Source organism: Plasmopara halstedii (genome assembly GCF_900000015.1).
Source record: "Plasmopara halstedii genome assembly, contig: Scaffold_323, whole genome shotgun sequence".
NCBI lineage: Eukaryota > Oomycota > Peronosporomycetes > Peronosporales > Peronosporaceae > Plasmopara > Plasmopara halstedii.
The window spans coordinates 569659-582754 of record NW_020187244.1 but is presented as its reverse complement, the minus strand read 5'-3'; the positions used below and the strand labels follow the sequence as shown (position 1 = coordinate 582754).

The window sequence follows — 13096 nt, the reverse complement described above, 5'->3', positions numbered from 1 at the left end:
GCCATCTGTGCTCTCAAACCGCTTGCCTCCCAAAGTTTCGAGCAGCGTAAAGCATGTTTCAACTGACACGCACGATGTAAATATCATCTCATCAATTGGTGACGCAATGAGTAAGCCATGCGACAACTTACAGTCGAAGACGCGATAACGCATCGGACGTCGCATTGGACCAGACCTACTTATACCTTAATCTAAAATTCTGCTATGATTCATCGTACTTGTGTCCCATCGTTTCGTTTCTTTCTAGTACAGGTGGATTGATGAGTCGATGAAGCTTCACTAGTGGAGAAGTGCGGGGAACCTAAGTAGTTTGGTTTCCAGTTGATCCGCGGCTCATTGATTCTTAGCTACGCCATGTTAAAAATGAGATGGTACCTATAATGCATATCCGAGACTGCAAAAGTGTATCCTATGATTGATTTATTTTCATTTTTAGAGAAATATTATTTTTGATTTAGGTTTTTGATTTAATTTTTTTGGACGGTGTAAAACTACTCAATCGTTTCAAAACATTTGGGTCTGTTTGAACCAATATACTCATTGCAAGACGCAGAAATATCGTATCCATAAGCGGTACTTTTCATTTCTTCGCGAATTTTCTGCTATTTCGATAGTCACGTGTCGTACACATTGAACGGCGCTCTTAAGTAAATCGATACTATCAACAGCTTCTCAAACCCCGAGATTTTGATACCAAGAAAGAAAAATCCTGCCGCCTCTCCTAAGGAGAGTGGCTGTATTACGGCTGAAACCGTTAGCCATGGCCCATAGGAAGTCCAATAGAATCATGCCTTTCCCAGTAGGCAACCTTCGCATCCTGGGACTCGACTTTCTCTTGTGACTGGTTTGTCACACCATTTTTGCACGGACTTCTGCCACTTCATGCCTATCAGTCGAGAAAAATTGAGCAGTTGGATACTCCCACAGGAAGTACCGCGGAGCTGCTCGGCTGCTAAGCGACCTCGCTATTCTGATTCAGCGTGACCGGAGCTCATCGCCTCTGGTAGCATCTACTCATCCGACTGACTTGGAACAAAAGTTGCACTACAAATTGAATGCGACATGAATCTTCAATCAAAGATGTAGTGTAAAAGCTTAAAGTCTTGGTGCGAGCTTCACCGTTTGGGAGAATCTCCATGAAGATAGTACCCGGTACTGCATCTGTAACAAAGTATGACGACATTGAGGTGATGAAGGATCATTAATGCTGGACATTCTCTACCAGTCTTCTTTTGATGGTTGAACAGGAATTTCAAAACCACCGGATTTACCTAAGTTGGCGGTGTGATCCCCCGAGATATCTGTCGCTTCGATTCTTCCCAAACTTGAAGTGCCTCTTTTATCGAAGGAACTGCAGATGAATGCTCCCCACACGCGCGACCTTCTATTTTGGATATCTTTACCTCTTTGGATTCTGACACAAGAGGTTGTGACACCCAGTCGCTTCCACTTTCTACCTGCCCTCGCACCGAAGACAGCAGTCACAGCTGTTCTTTACCATCCCGCCAGAGATACATTCTTGAGACCACAACATACAGTAGTATGTTTTCGTCCTAACCGAGATAAACTCTGCACATCACGATATACGATTACCATTTTTCATCTCATATTCAGACCTAGGCTTTCCGTCGCTTCTGCCCACCATGCTCTGCTTGAGGTACTTAGGAATACTACTAATTTCTGTTTCGGACTGAAATTATGTTCGTCCTTGTTCTCAATGGGAACTAAACATCGTCATTCTTACTATCAATACCATTTGTTCTTCCACCAGCTCCCTGACTGGATACCTGCCTCTCACTCGTATTCTTAAGGCTGATGAAAAGGGCCAAGCGGTTGATAACCGTCTAGAATTGTGGCCGCCAGTTTCTTGATCTCATCGCAACCAGCAATAGCCATAAGCTTATTTGAGTGTGTCTGATGTTCCTAGGACAGGTATCATAGCATTGATGCTCTAGTTTCGCAGAGTATACATCCTGTCACGGCCGGTCATGAATTCGACAGAAATTCTTATTAATGAAGCGGGTAGCCGTGTATAGTGCACAGAAAGAACAGAAAGAAGCTATGACACGTAGAGTCCGCGTTAATAAACATACAAAGATTCAATCCATAATCTTTAACCAGGAGGGAAGCTGAGAGCCTCCACTGTGACTAGGTGTCTAGTTAGCCAAGAGTACATGTTTAGAATTTTTTTAAATAGACTGACACTATAAAATTTTGTTTTCCTATCGCTCATAATAAAACTCTGATGTGCGCTACATATACTATACCACAGATCTGGGTCCATCATCTACTTGAAAATCGACACTAAAAGCCAATGTGAACCTTGTACAGTCGTACCAAAAATATAAGGTGTAAGTGCCCAAGATTGCAGTTTTCACCCCGTTCACTCTGCACTTCAGTATAAAAATCGGGTTTAAATGTGAAATGTATACATTATCGAACATAATCAAACAGATAAATTTAGTATTATTTATAATCAGACTTAATTTCAAATATTAGTCGCTTTTGAAGTTATATTTAACTGAGTACTTAACTGACCTGGAGTCAAGATTTTCGGTGGGAAGCCCCTGTATCGTCGTCACCCGACTGTCCTTCATCACCGTCGTCATCTTCTTGCTATTCGCGCCCTTCTTTTGCCAACCATGCAGTCTGTCCAACCTCTCATTCCTCATCAGAGTCTTCTCCTAGGCTTCCTTCTTCGACGATATTACTGCTTCAGGCACGCACGGATTCTGAGATGGCTTGCATTGAAACCGTCTCCAATCTAGATAAAATCGAAAAGCCGTGAGAGTAGTCTGGGCAGCTACAGTAGCGCACCGGATCTAATGCTGTCGGGACCCTTTCCTTATTCTGGCCGAGTCGCCGCTCGTCATGGAATTAGAGCCATTGGCCCGTGCTAATCGCTACAATTGCCTGTCCATCTCTTCGAATTGTTTTGCAAGCTCAAAGAGCCGGTCTCGGTTGTCTTCGACGAGCTCTACAATGCAGTTCGGTACCCCAGGTTGGTGTGACGCAATTATTGCCTTCCTTTACCCATGACCTTGGTACTTTCATTCATCTGGCAAAATGAGCGACTTGCTAATTGCGTCTCAATATGGATAGAGCGCACAATCTCTATTTTGTGCACAATACTCAGGAAATGAAGAATCAAGGGCAACCGTTTATTTGGTAGCAGGTGGCGTTATCAGACTGAAGCACTATTATGGAAGCTCCTTCTTCAGTCGCATCAGAATCGCTTCGGTCATTGATTTCATGGACTCCCTGTCTTGTTTGTTGTCTCCTGATGAAACGTGATCAAAGAAAATCTTGTTATCCGTAACGAGCGCAACTTCCCCCTACTCGGCTTGTTCATAGGTGAAGCACTGCACCATGACTCCATGCCAACTAATCCCCTTCATGCCCGATCGTCTATTCTCAAAAGTATAAAGTTTCGAGCTTCATCTTGAAGTCCATGACGACCAAGGCTTCGTCCGAATCTTTACTCTTGGTGCACTTGCTTCTCACGTTATCCAAAATCTTGCTGATAGCAATCTGCTGATCGACTACTCTGATCTCAAGAGCGATAAACAGCTTAGCTATAAGGCAGCAGTCATCGATGACATAAATTGCTGAAGCAGGAGCGCTAACGTCCACTGTGAAAGGCGAGGCAAAAGTCCACAGAGTCTTCATCGGCTAGATATTCAACGCGATGGCGGTCAGGTGAGTAAGTCCATGAAGGGTCTTAAAGTAGACAATTCGTATTTGATTGATTTATCGCTCAAAATCGTACTTTAGGAATGCTTTCACTCCTTCATCAAGTATTCCCACTTAAACGCATTTCGGCAAGAACAGCTTCTATGTACAGACTTTGTAACCCTAAATTGCCCATTCCATGTCGCCCATGCGACCTTTCGTGACTTGTATCTCTGCAATCTTTGACCCAAATTAGGTACTGTGAGTGGAAATGAGATTTTTGGTTGCCCTACTTGAAGGTGTTCAACCTTCGTCTTTACACGTTTGAACGCGGAGCGGGAGGCTAGCCTGCCTCGTCAATCTTGGTGCACTTGAAAGCAGACCGCATTGTTAAATCAACTTCAGAAGTGGCCAAAACTTCCCAGTATTTGAGCAGAGATAACTAACATTATAAATATTTGCACTGACGGCAAAGTCTGTAAGCTTTATGCTGGATTGCTTTCCGCAACAGCATGTACACCTCAACGATCAGCTATCTGCGGCGCTTCCATACCATAAAATAACGCTACTACCTTAAAGTTGCTGTGGTGTAAGGCAAATTAGGATCTATGAAGGAAAAACTGTAAGACGATGACTCATGATGAGTCAGTCATTGACAATAAGATGTACCGCATGTAGCCGCAAACCACTGTCTGTGTGCTTTTGTTGAGGTCGTGAACAGCTGCCATAACTCAAAAGTTGTGCTACTTTTGCGTTCGTGTTTTACCGTGATTTATATATATGCCGAATGATGAAACGCGACAATAGAAAACAGCTCCTTTTCGAAGGACGAAATGATATCCATAGTGGATTATTGTAAAACTGATGCTCTACGTAGAGAAGTAATTGTATAGTCGTGCCTTACCACATGCACAGAGGCCCTTTGAATCATCAATTTAGCAATACGGAAAAATCATCAAGTGCTCTTGCGAGTCGTATTTATCGATGCGTTATGAATACCTTCTTTGGAATAAACCAACCACGCAATGCTTTTGATGGATTCAATGGGCGAGTTTCTTAGTTTTTGGATAACAAATGCGCAGCTTTACTCTAGTGATATTGGGTTGTCTGATCTAAGAATCTCAGAGTATCCAGAGATGCTTTATTGTGAATATCCACGGAATTTCAGTTAATATATGGAAAAGTCAAGTGGAAGGCCAATTGGCGCCACCGGCATTCTAAACATCAGACAGATCACCACTTCGACTTGTTTTCGTGTATTGATCGATACTGAGGACAATTTAAGCTCATATCATCTAGCTCAATGGTCAGAAAAATTGATATGTAAACAATGCACGTCCGAATGACAACGTCTCATGCAAACGAATGTACTCGAAATGATTGGCTCGTACAAATACCCTGGTATGCGCGTCCTGTTAAAGGTTACTCAACGAGAATAATCGACTGGGACCTTTTTTATAAATAGTAGCTATCGTTCATTCGAATTACATCGTTTCTTGGATGACATATCTCAAGCTGATGCCTCAAACGACTTCGTTGCACCAAAAGCGGAACAGAAGCCAACTAATGGAATAGTAGAGAGTAATTATGTACACTTATCTATATTTTTCTGATCCTCGTAATCGGTAGCTTAGATGTGGTCGACTCCAACAATATTGCTTAAAGACGAGAAGTGGGCAATGGAACTGGCTAAACCCCGTCTTGTAAGTAGTTTTATTGTCCTTTTACAATTCTTAGCCTTATAATTATTAGAGGTGATCATCCATTTGACCGCCTTGTCTCATGTCGGGGGATAATCCTTACATTGTAAAATCTTCATGTTGTATGGACGCTGCTTAGAGCGTAGATCTACGGTTACAAAGATCTGGACACCACATATGATTGTAAATGTGACGACTCGACCACCGTGACTCTCGTCTGATCAATTGTGTCTCCAGATCAACAACTAAAGCCAAATTGATGCTTTTCATACAATAGCGCAGAAAATGCAGCTTATACGCAACATAACTGTTCATCAAGGCGACCTCATTGCTGAAAGTCATTAAAAAAGTGGCTCACATTGATCGTACCTGATTTTTTTAATGTAAAACCTAGGCGACAAACCAAAAAGACATATGAATTGTAGATTATACAGTACAACCATTTCTTTCCAGTACACTACTTGAGCAAACTCCGTCGATCTCCTTGACAATAAACAAAGCTAAATGAAAGATCCTTTTCTTCTTTCTTGCCCTTTCCGTATTCAAAGGAGTTTTTGCGCATGATGTGGTACTTCTGCGCAAGAAGGCTTCCAATTTCAACAATATGCTTCAGATAAGTTGTAGTAATTCTTTTGACAAGTGCAAGCTATGTGATCCTGTGCTACGCCAAACATGCTGCTGAGAGTGCAGTCAAAAGTCACTGTCAATGTCAGCATTCGTGCATGGGCCTGAAACAGCTGTAGCTCGATCAGCCTTTGCGGTAATTTACAAGTCTACATGTTGTAACCACAGATCCTGTAAAGAATGCTTACTTTATCGGCATAGACGGATCATGATTGCACAAGCTGAAGGATTGGTATTGTCATCAATCGATTGTGACTCTTTTTTTAGTATGCGAGCAAGATCCTGGGCAGCTTTAGTTTGCCTCCGAATGAAGCCTGCAGAGCTAAACATTTTTGTATCGCGAAGAATCGCAACGAAACTAAGCGAAAATTGATGGAAAACTAGATCGTCTGTCACTTTACAACCGCTCGAACACTCCATGACAACGAAGTAGAGTTTAGAAAATCAACTTTTGTTGATGTGTGACGTACAGATGGCCCGACAACTCCACAACAGTGTTAAGCAAGCACCCTACAAGTAAATAAAAGCAATTACGTACTATATTTGTCATTATCATCATAGCTGGCTCCTTAATAAAAATGGTTTACGAGCAGAATATTATAATCCGGCGACATCACTTTGTGCGCGCATGCCCAATTCTTCAGCTTTTGGCTCATATAAGACAAGACGAAAGCGACTTTCCGTGATTTGTTTTCTTCAATGCTGCATCCATTTTCATCGGGCTCAAATTTCAGATGCTAAAACTGTATGAGAACAATTTAGTGTAATAACAATCAGAATTTTAATCTCACCGAAATAATTTCGGTATTTGAATTAATTAGGTGCCGTTCAAAACGGCAGCATCGTAGACTCGTAGACTCGTAGACACGCTGACACCCACTTCCGATTTCAATTCGAGAGAAGTCTGTTGTGCATTCTTTTGTTTAGTATAAATTGGTTGTAGATGAAGACACACGTAATTCACCAAATTCCATGGCGATCCACAAATTATCTCGACTAAGGACAATGAAGTATTCTTTGGGCGACTCTGACTGACGGGTCTTTTTGTTCCTTTATCAGTAAAGAATGTCTTGAGTGCAAAAAAAGAAAGCTTGACCTCCTACAATTGATTAAGCGCTTCTACACTAACTTTATAACCTTAGCTATATTTTTATCACACTTGGTCTTTTGAACCTCTTATCTTATCACGTTGTTCCGTTCTCTTTGCCGATAGAGTGCTATCCACTTGTCGCAAGAGAACGCCACACACACTGTTTTACCAGACGAGCCGGAGGAGAAGTGCTGATACTATTGTGGCTCACCAAACTGTATCGATAATAAAAAACAGATGGCCAACGCGGGTTGAGCGAATACAGCAGCCCACTCACTTCAGCTTTTGATGCACTCAGCACAAGGGCCTCACCTCAAGAAAGCTTTCCAAGAATCATCTTTTACAAATGGACGCCTTCTTTCAAAAGCTTTCCAGCCGTGTGTTATTCACCCCTGCCAAGTTGGTACCAGCTGAGAAGACCGATAAGCTCTCCACCCCAAGCATCTCACGTTCTCATATGGTGCACCCTCAAGTCATGAAGCAGCCGCTCGATTTGCCGCGCGGTCGCATTGCACACTGGGACAAGAAGCGTGAAAAATGTAACAATTGCCAGCACATCTACCTTAAGACACTAAGTAAGCACCCAGGCTTCTGCTCCGTTGACTGCAAATCCAATATGGTCTACCTCGAAAAGGTTAACTGCACTATCCGTGCCGTACAAGAGCAATGCCGGCAGAAAAAGCAACAACAAGAAAGGCTATTGCAACAAAAGTCCTCTCAAAATGTTAAGCAGCAGTCACTTGGTAATCATGAGCTGAAGGTCGTCCATTGTGATAGCAAGACCTTTGCAGAGTTTGACATTGAGTCCCGCATACTCGGGGCCAACAATGTCGAGTGGGCCTTCAGCGCTATGTATTAAATTGTGCTTGCGACAAAAATGCGCACACAGAGACTATAGAAATCAATGTAAACTGAAGAGCAAGATGATGTTAAATATAGTTCGTGTCTTATAATGGATCTATAATGCCTTAAACAGCAGCAAGAAAACAACTGAAAGTGAAAGACTTTCGATTTTCCGTAGTAAGTAAGACTACTAGAGAAACCACTATTGAGATACAGGCAAGAGTAGGGCATTACCGAGATTCTTAGGCGCGCTTTTGACGACATCGTTTGAGCGAGTTGTGTTGACTAACTTTTCACTTGCTTTTTGACAGATCAACAGCGTTGTGGCATCTGTATCCCAAAGTGAGTTTAACACGAGGGTTAAAATGAAGTCGCTATTCGCGTGTAAACTGTCCGTGCAAAACGACGAGGAAAAGAGTCACATTTTTAATGCTTGGGTCCGTCATAGATCGTAGAGACTATCAAGGATTAACTGATAGACATCTGATTTTGTTCAGCGTCGCGGCTCTTAGAAAAAGTTGTGATTCCTTTGTCTGATACCGAACGTTACTTTTGTCATAACAGACACTTTCTTCGGCCGTTTTTTTATTCTGACGACGCGTTGGTGGTACTTGTACTCGCCAGAGACTTTTCTGCTCAATTTATTTTTCGTGACGCATGGGTCGTACAGGTCTCGGCAGAGCAATTAGGTTATAGTTTCTGGCATAGATGGCTTATAGTCATGGTAAAAAACAGCATCTACGTTTCCAATCAAGGTATAAATCAATAACCCGTACCGTCGACAGACACCGCGTATTATTTTTTTTTATAACCTCATCAACATGTATTGCACTACGTCTGCATATATGGTAACAGGGAGTGTACGATAAAGACCGTACGTGACTTTCAAATACAAAAGATTAGCTGGCTGGACCATCTTTGTTTAGTACTCTGAGAACAGCACATGGGCTGGATTGAAACGAATCATAAACGCGAGTACATCGAGCAGTGCAACTATGACTGTTTTGGACTAGTGGACTTCGCCATACTTGGTTGTGACCAGAGCTGAGACCTAAAGCGTAACCATGCATAACCCGTCATATTACAGCTTTCCACAGCACCTCTTTCGATCAAGTTCAACGATCGCAGGTAGGCTAAAAGGTATAAAAACAGATTTTTCGACACTGGTAACTATGGTGCGCTTCACTTCATCATTTTTCGCTAAAGCTGCAAGAATACACAATTGTGAAAGATTTTGACAAGGTTAGCCAGTTTGCTGATTCTCATATCAACAAATATATATTTTCTTATGTACTAGCGCATACAGCTGTCGTAGGACTTACAAGTAGACATACCGTAAGGAATGTCAAGTTAAGAAAACATTCATCTAGAATGTTAAAGATATTTCTGTATTGATGTGATCCCGGTAAGTGAACAATCTCTAAGTAGCTAACTGTTGTATCCCAGGTAAATGTGCTGCTACAGATTCTCGGGGCAAGTGTCAATGATAATACTCCCACTTCCTGCTGTTCCGCATAATCTCGATCCATATATTTTTGAAACTACACCATTGATGTCAGATTGCGGTCCCAACTTTTCAATCACTTGGCCTACACTATATTTGGACACTTCGCTACTTTGTAGCTCAAGAAATCTATCGACAGTCGTGACTTGTGAAGCAAATTCAGCATTGCTGTTCAACCTTTCAAGTATTTCAACTGCAGCTTCCATGGTTTCCGTCACAAACAACGGTGGAGTTTCTCGAAAAAAATAGTACTCTTTGGTTGGGGTACTTCCAGACTCTCCTAATTGAACGCGCTTATTCCTAGCGCTTGAATGTCGTTTTCGACGGGCATAGTGGGAGTACTGACCCTCATTCCCGTCCGCTTCTTCAACGACACCCGTCAAAGCCACATTGTCGACATTCGCAAGTTTCAAGGGCTCCAAATCTTTGAAGCGAGCCAATTGTATTTCTCTGGACAAAGATGGGCGTTCAGCTGCAGCGGCTTGGGCTGCACCACCTCCAATGACACTACTATAATGAAGAGGAGTTGAGCCTGGGTGGCTGAGAAGATTAAATCTTTGTTTGTGTTCTGGCGTAACGCCAATGTTATCAGCATCGGTTTTCAGGTCGGCTATAATCACACTAAGCACAGGCTTTTGTCGGATTGCTGATGTAGCTGTACTGCGTTTTGATTTTGTCTTTAATTGGGTTTCGTTTGAGCACACAAGTAGGCATTCCAATAGCGAAGCAAAATTTGACGGACTTTCGCTAGGTTGGTTAGTGCTGGTAAAATGCCGGTAGAGGTGCCTGTGTTCTGCTACAGTAAGGATCGGCATAGACTGTACGCATATATACAAGCTGGTCAAGTTATTTCTGTTGCCATAAAATACGTTACTTACTCGTTCTTGATCGAGTATTCTAGCAATGTCTTCGTGACAATGCGTAAGCAAATATTCGCGAACGAGATGATGAACAATGGTCTCCGCATTCAACTTAATCGTAGTAGAAGATTGCTGTCGAAAAGTCCTACTTTTATTTTCTTCTGGTGTAGTAGTTCGATTTTCATGATTGACAAGTTCGGCAGAGCTAATTCTGTCGGCTTTCATATTCGTCATCTCGGCCGATACAGCATCACAGCCTTCGCGATGATCATCCTTCGCATCTTCGTCGCTAATAAAATCGTCTTCTAGCAACAACTCAACTTTCCCTCGTTGCTTCCTTCTCTGCGACTTAGTCACACTACTATCTAAACCTATTGTCAATGTCAGTTCAATCTCGTTATCAAAACACCCCTTTTTGTTCCAAGGGCGTGACGTAACTGGCTCATCACTAAGTGCGCAAACGTTCATTTCGTCAGTGTAGAATCCAAAGAGTGAGCTTGCATCCAGGGACAATGGAACTATCTTGACGTCCTCAATGTACATGACTATCATTATCATAATCTAAAATAGTTTGTCTTAAGTGCACTATGTGACTTTTTTTAGCATCATAATTTGACAAAGATGTATTTGGCTAATTGTGGCAGCGATGTCAAGCTGGCATATTTTGAAGACAGCGAAGCAGATATGACAAAAGGGGTCACCAGCACAAGTTTGAGCAAGTTTCATAGACGTTTGTGCAACAGTTTGCGATTAGTTACTCCCGAAAGTTCTGCGATATGAAACAAACTAACATTATGGCGTTTACCAGCGAATCACGATTTTTGAAGATCTGTAGCTGAAAGTGCCGGGCTCTGGTAATAGGGACTGTGCAAATTCCAGTGGCAGAGCGGGAAAGTGTCCAATTAATAGACAAACTAGGAAGCGAAATATGATGCTACGAACAAAATGCACCTCAGGTAAGTAGTTGATTTTAACCTTCATCGCACAGGTAAATATCCGGCATATACTGACTAATATGTGCAGTTTTTGCACGAACACGGAGTTAATTACTCATAATGCTAGTCAGGCAGCAGTGTTTATTCAGTATTTGTCAAAGCATCAATTATCACTTTCTGATGTCAAAGCTGTTTGCGAAAGCGATAGAAGATCGCGTAAATTTCATGCAGTGGGTACGTCATTTACTTGAGGAGTTAGCCATTTCTATTGCAAATGACGTCAAGGACTTAATAATCCGAAAATGATCAGACGTAATTTTGGCACTTGTGTATGGAGAGAGTGATCAAGATGCAAAATTTGAAAGCCACATACCGTCACGTAGCGACCACGTCCAACATTAAAATTCTTGTGCATCTGGCATTTGAGCGATCAAGAGTTTCTTTTAATAAGCGTAGGCACCCACTTGAGCTTGAATTGCGGCTTTGTAAGGGCTTTGCGGCCATGTGATCGAAAGCAACTTTTGCGCCATTTCAGTTCCGTTATTCGAACCAGGTTGCTGACAAAACTGTCAGCGATTTTCCGGGCAACTGGAATTTAGTAACAGCAATCCAGGCTGACAAGGACTTTTCAAAGTACTCGCAGTATACATTGTTCGTTTTGGGCAATCTTGCAAGACACAATTTTGTACGATTCTACAAAACTTGAATCCAGAATTATTAAAGTATCAAAGACGACAATGGACAGGTCTGTGCACGTGGTCTGTTAATTTCACGTCAGGTAATACTATATCGGGTTATAAAAATTTTAACATATGAAAAAAGTTTGGTATTAGTATATATCGGTTATGCAAAACTAAACATAAAAAAATATGTTACTTTTTTACTAGAGAGGCATTCGGTCCGCTCTTGGGTGAAGCTTATGGACCTTACCTCTGTGAGTTTTTAATGCGGACTCTTCAAGTCAAAACTTCTTCTGTGCATAGCTCACGGGGCATACTTAGTAGTATTTGTTGTCATCCCCACGACTGAGTCGTGAAAAAATCAATTGTATTTAATGATGGGCACGAGATATTCGAGTATCTGTTTCCAAAATGCCCATACACGCTTAAGGAAGATTTGGCTTCTGTTGGTCTTAAAAAGGGCAGCTAGACAACGGTTCAGGGCCAGAGGCAAAAATCGCTTGCTTGAAGGCGTTCAGCAGCTATAAGAATGCGCAGGTGAGGCACAATGTAACGGGATTACAGGTACCTTGGTATCAAAGGGTGGTTTACACAAGATGGTATGACCATGCAAAGGTGTGAATTACATAAGACGGTGTAATCTCACAATGGTGTAGCTACACCGTAACAAGAAGCCGCTACGTGGGGGGACTGCCAGTGGTTATGCATATCAATTTGGTTGTATCATTTGATAATGAAACACTATAGATTTCGATATAGTCGGCTCTGCTGCAGATAAAACAAAACAAATACAGTTTGGGTTTTTGAACGGAAGAAGTTTTGCCTTAGGTTAAGCTTTTGGGTACTCTTGGAGGTCGCGGATTGCAATCCGCCATACTCATACTGATACTAGTATAAAACGTAAGATCGGTGACCATAGCTTAGCTTCCTCTACGCAAAGAGTTTCGGCAGCCCCGATGCACTTGTAGCCAATCTACACCTGAGTCGTTACGACTAATCCTATGCGAGGATGAAGCAATTCGGGTATGCAGGACGGGCTTAAATTCAGATGTCCCTGCTTGGCCCTGAGAACGTCCAGCACCTTGCTTTGCCCGAAGCGAAAAACGCGCGCCTGGGGGCGTTTTCGAACTATGAAAATGCTGTGCTAGAGCACATACTTCATATCGGTGGTCGAGCGCCAGAATGGGT

At 42.2% G+C, this 13096-nt stretch overlaps 6 protein-coding genes across 6 annotated transcripts; 2 read left to right on the top strand and 4 right to left on the bottom strand.

The window, feature by feature from the left end:
- Window positions 1-2451: 2451 nt before the first annotated feature.
- On the bottom strand, window positions 2452-4147 carry PHALS_15322 (uncharacterized protein). Its single transcript, XM_036407372.1, has one exon. The coding sequence runs from the start codon at window positions 3667-3669 to the stop codon at window positions 3415-3417; it is 255 nt and encodes an 84-aa protein (XP_036263080.1). The 5' UTR covers window positions 3670-4147; the 3' UTR covers window positions 2452-3414.
- A 1698-nt stretch (window positions 4148-5845) lies between these two features.
- On the bottom strand, window positions 5846-6479 carry PHALS_15319 (uncharacterized protein). The gene has a single exon (XM_024724002.2). It carries the CDS (start codon window positions 6414-6416, stop codon window positions 6186-6188), a length of 231 nt encoding a protein of 76 aa, XP_024574923.1. The 5' UTR covers window positions 6417-6479; the 3' UTR covers window positions 5846-6185.
- Window positions 6480-6565: 86 nt separating this feature from the next.
- On the bottom strand, window positions 6566-6970 carry PHALS_08619 (uncharacterized protein; the record flags this gene model as incomplete). Its single annotated transcript, XM_024724001.1, has 3 exons — window positions 6566-6733; window positions 6788-6900; window positions 6961-6970. 3 exons carry the CDS (start codon window positions 6968-6970, stop codon window positions 6566-6568), a joined length of 291 nt encoding a protein of 96 aa, XP_024574922.1.
- A 462-nt stretch (window positions 6971-7432) lies between these two features.
- Window positions 7433-7945, top strand: PHALS_08618 (uncharacterized protein; the record flags this gene model as incomplete). The annotated part of the gene is made up of 1 exon (XM_024724000.1): window positions 7433-7945. The coding sequence occupies one exon, from the start codon at window positions 7433-7435 to the stop codon at window positions 7943-7945; it is 513 nt and encodes a 170-aa protein (XP_024574921.1).
- Window positions 7946-9387: 1442 nt separating this feature from the next.
- Window positions 9388-10836, bottom strand: PHALS_08617 (uncharacterized protein; the record flags this gene model as incomplete). The annotated part of the gene is made up of 2 exons (XM_024723999.1): window positions 9388-10251; window positions 10312-10836. 2 exons carry the CDS (start codon window positions 10834-10836, stop codon window positions 9388-9390), a joined length of 1389 nt encoding a protein of 462 aa, XP_024574920.1.
- A 402-nt stretch (window positions 10837-11238) lies between these two features.
- Window positions 11239-11630, top strand: PHALS_08616 (uncharacterized protein; the record flags this gene model as incomplete). The annotated part of the gene is made up of 3 exons (XM_024723998.1): window positions 11239-11249; window positions 11317-11462; window positions 11539-11630. 3 exons carry the CDS (start codon window positions 11239-11241, stop codon window positions 11628-11630), a joined length of 249 nt encoding a protein of 82 aa, XP_024574919.1.
- Between the last annotated feature and the right edge of the window lie 1466 nt (window positions 11631-13096).

Coding starts and splice junctions, on each gene's coding strand:
- PHALS_15322 (XM_036407372.1), bottom strand. CDS start 3,669: ATGAAGACTCTGTGGACTTTTGCCTCGCCTTTCACAGTGGACGTTAGC.
- PHALS_15319 (XM_024724002.2), bottom strand. CDS start 6,416: ATGGAGTGTTCGAGCGGTTGTAAAGTGACAGACGATCTAGTTTTCCAT.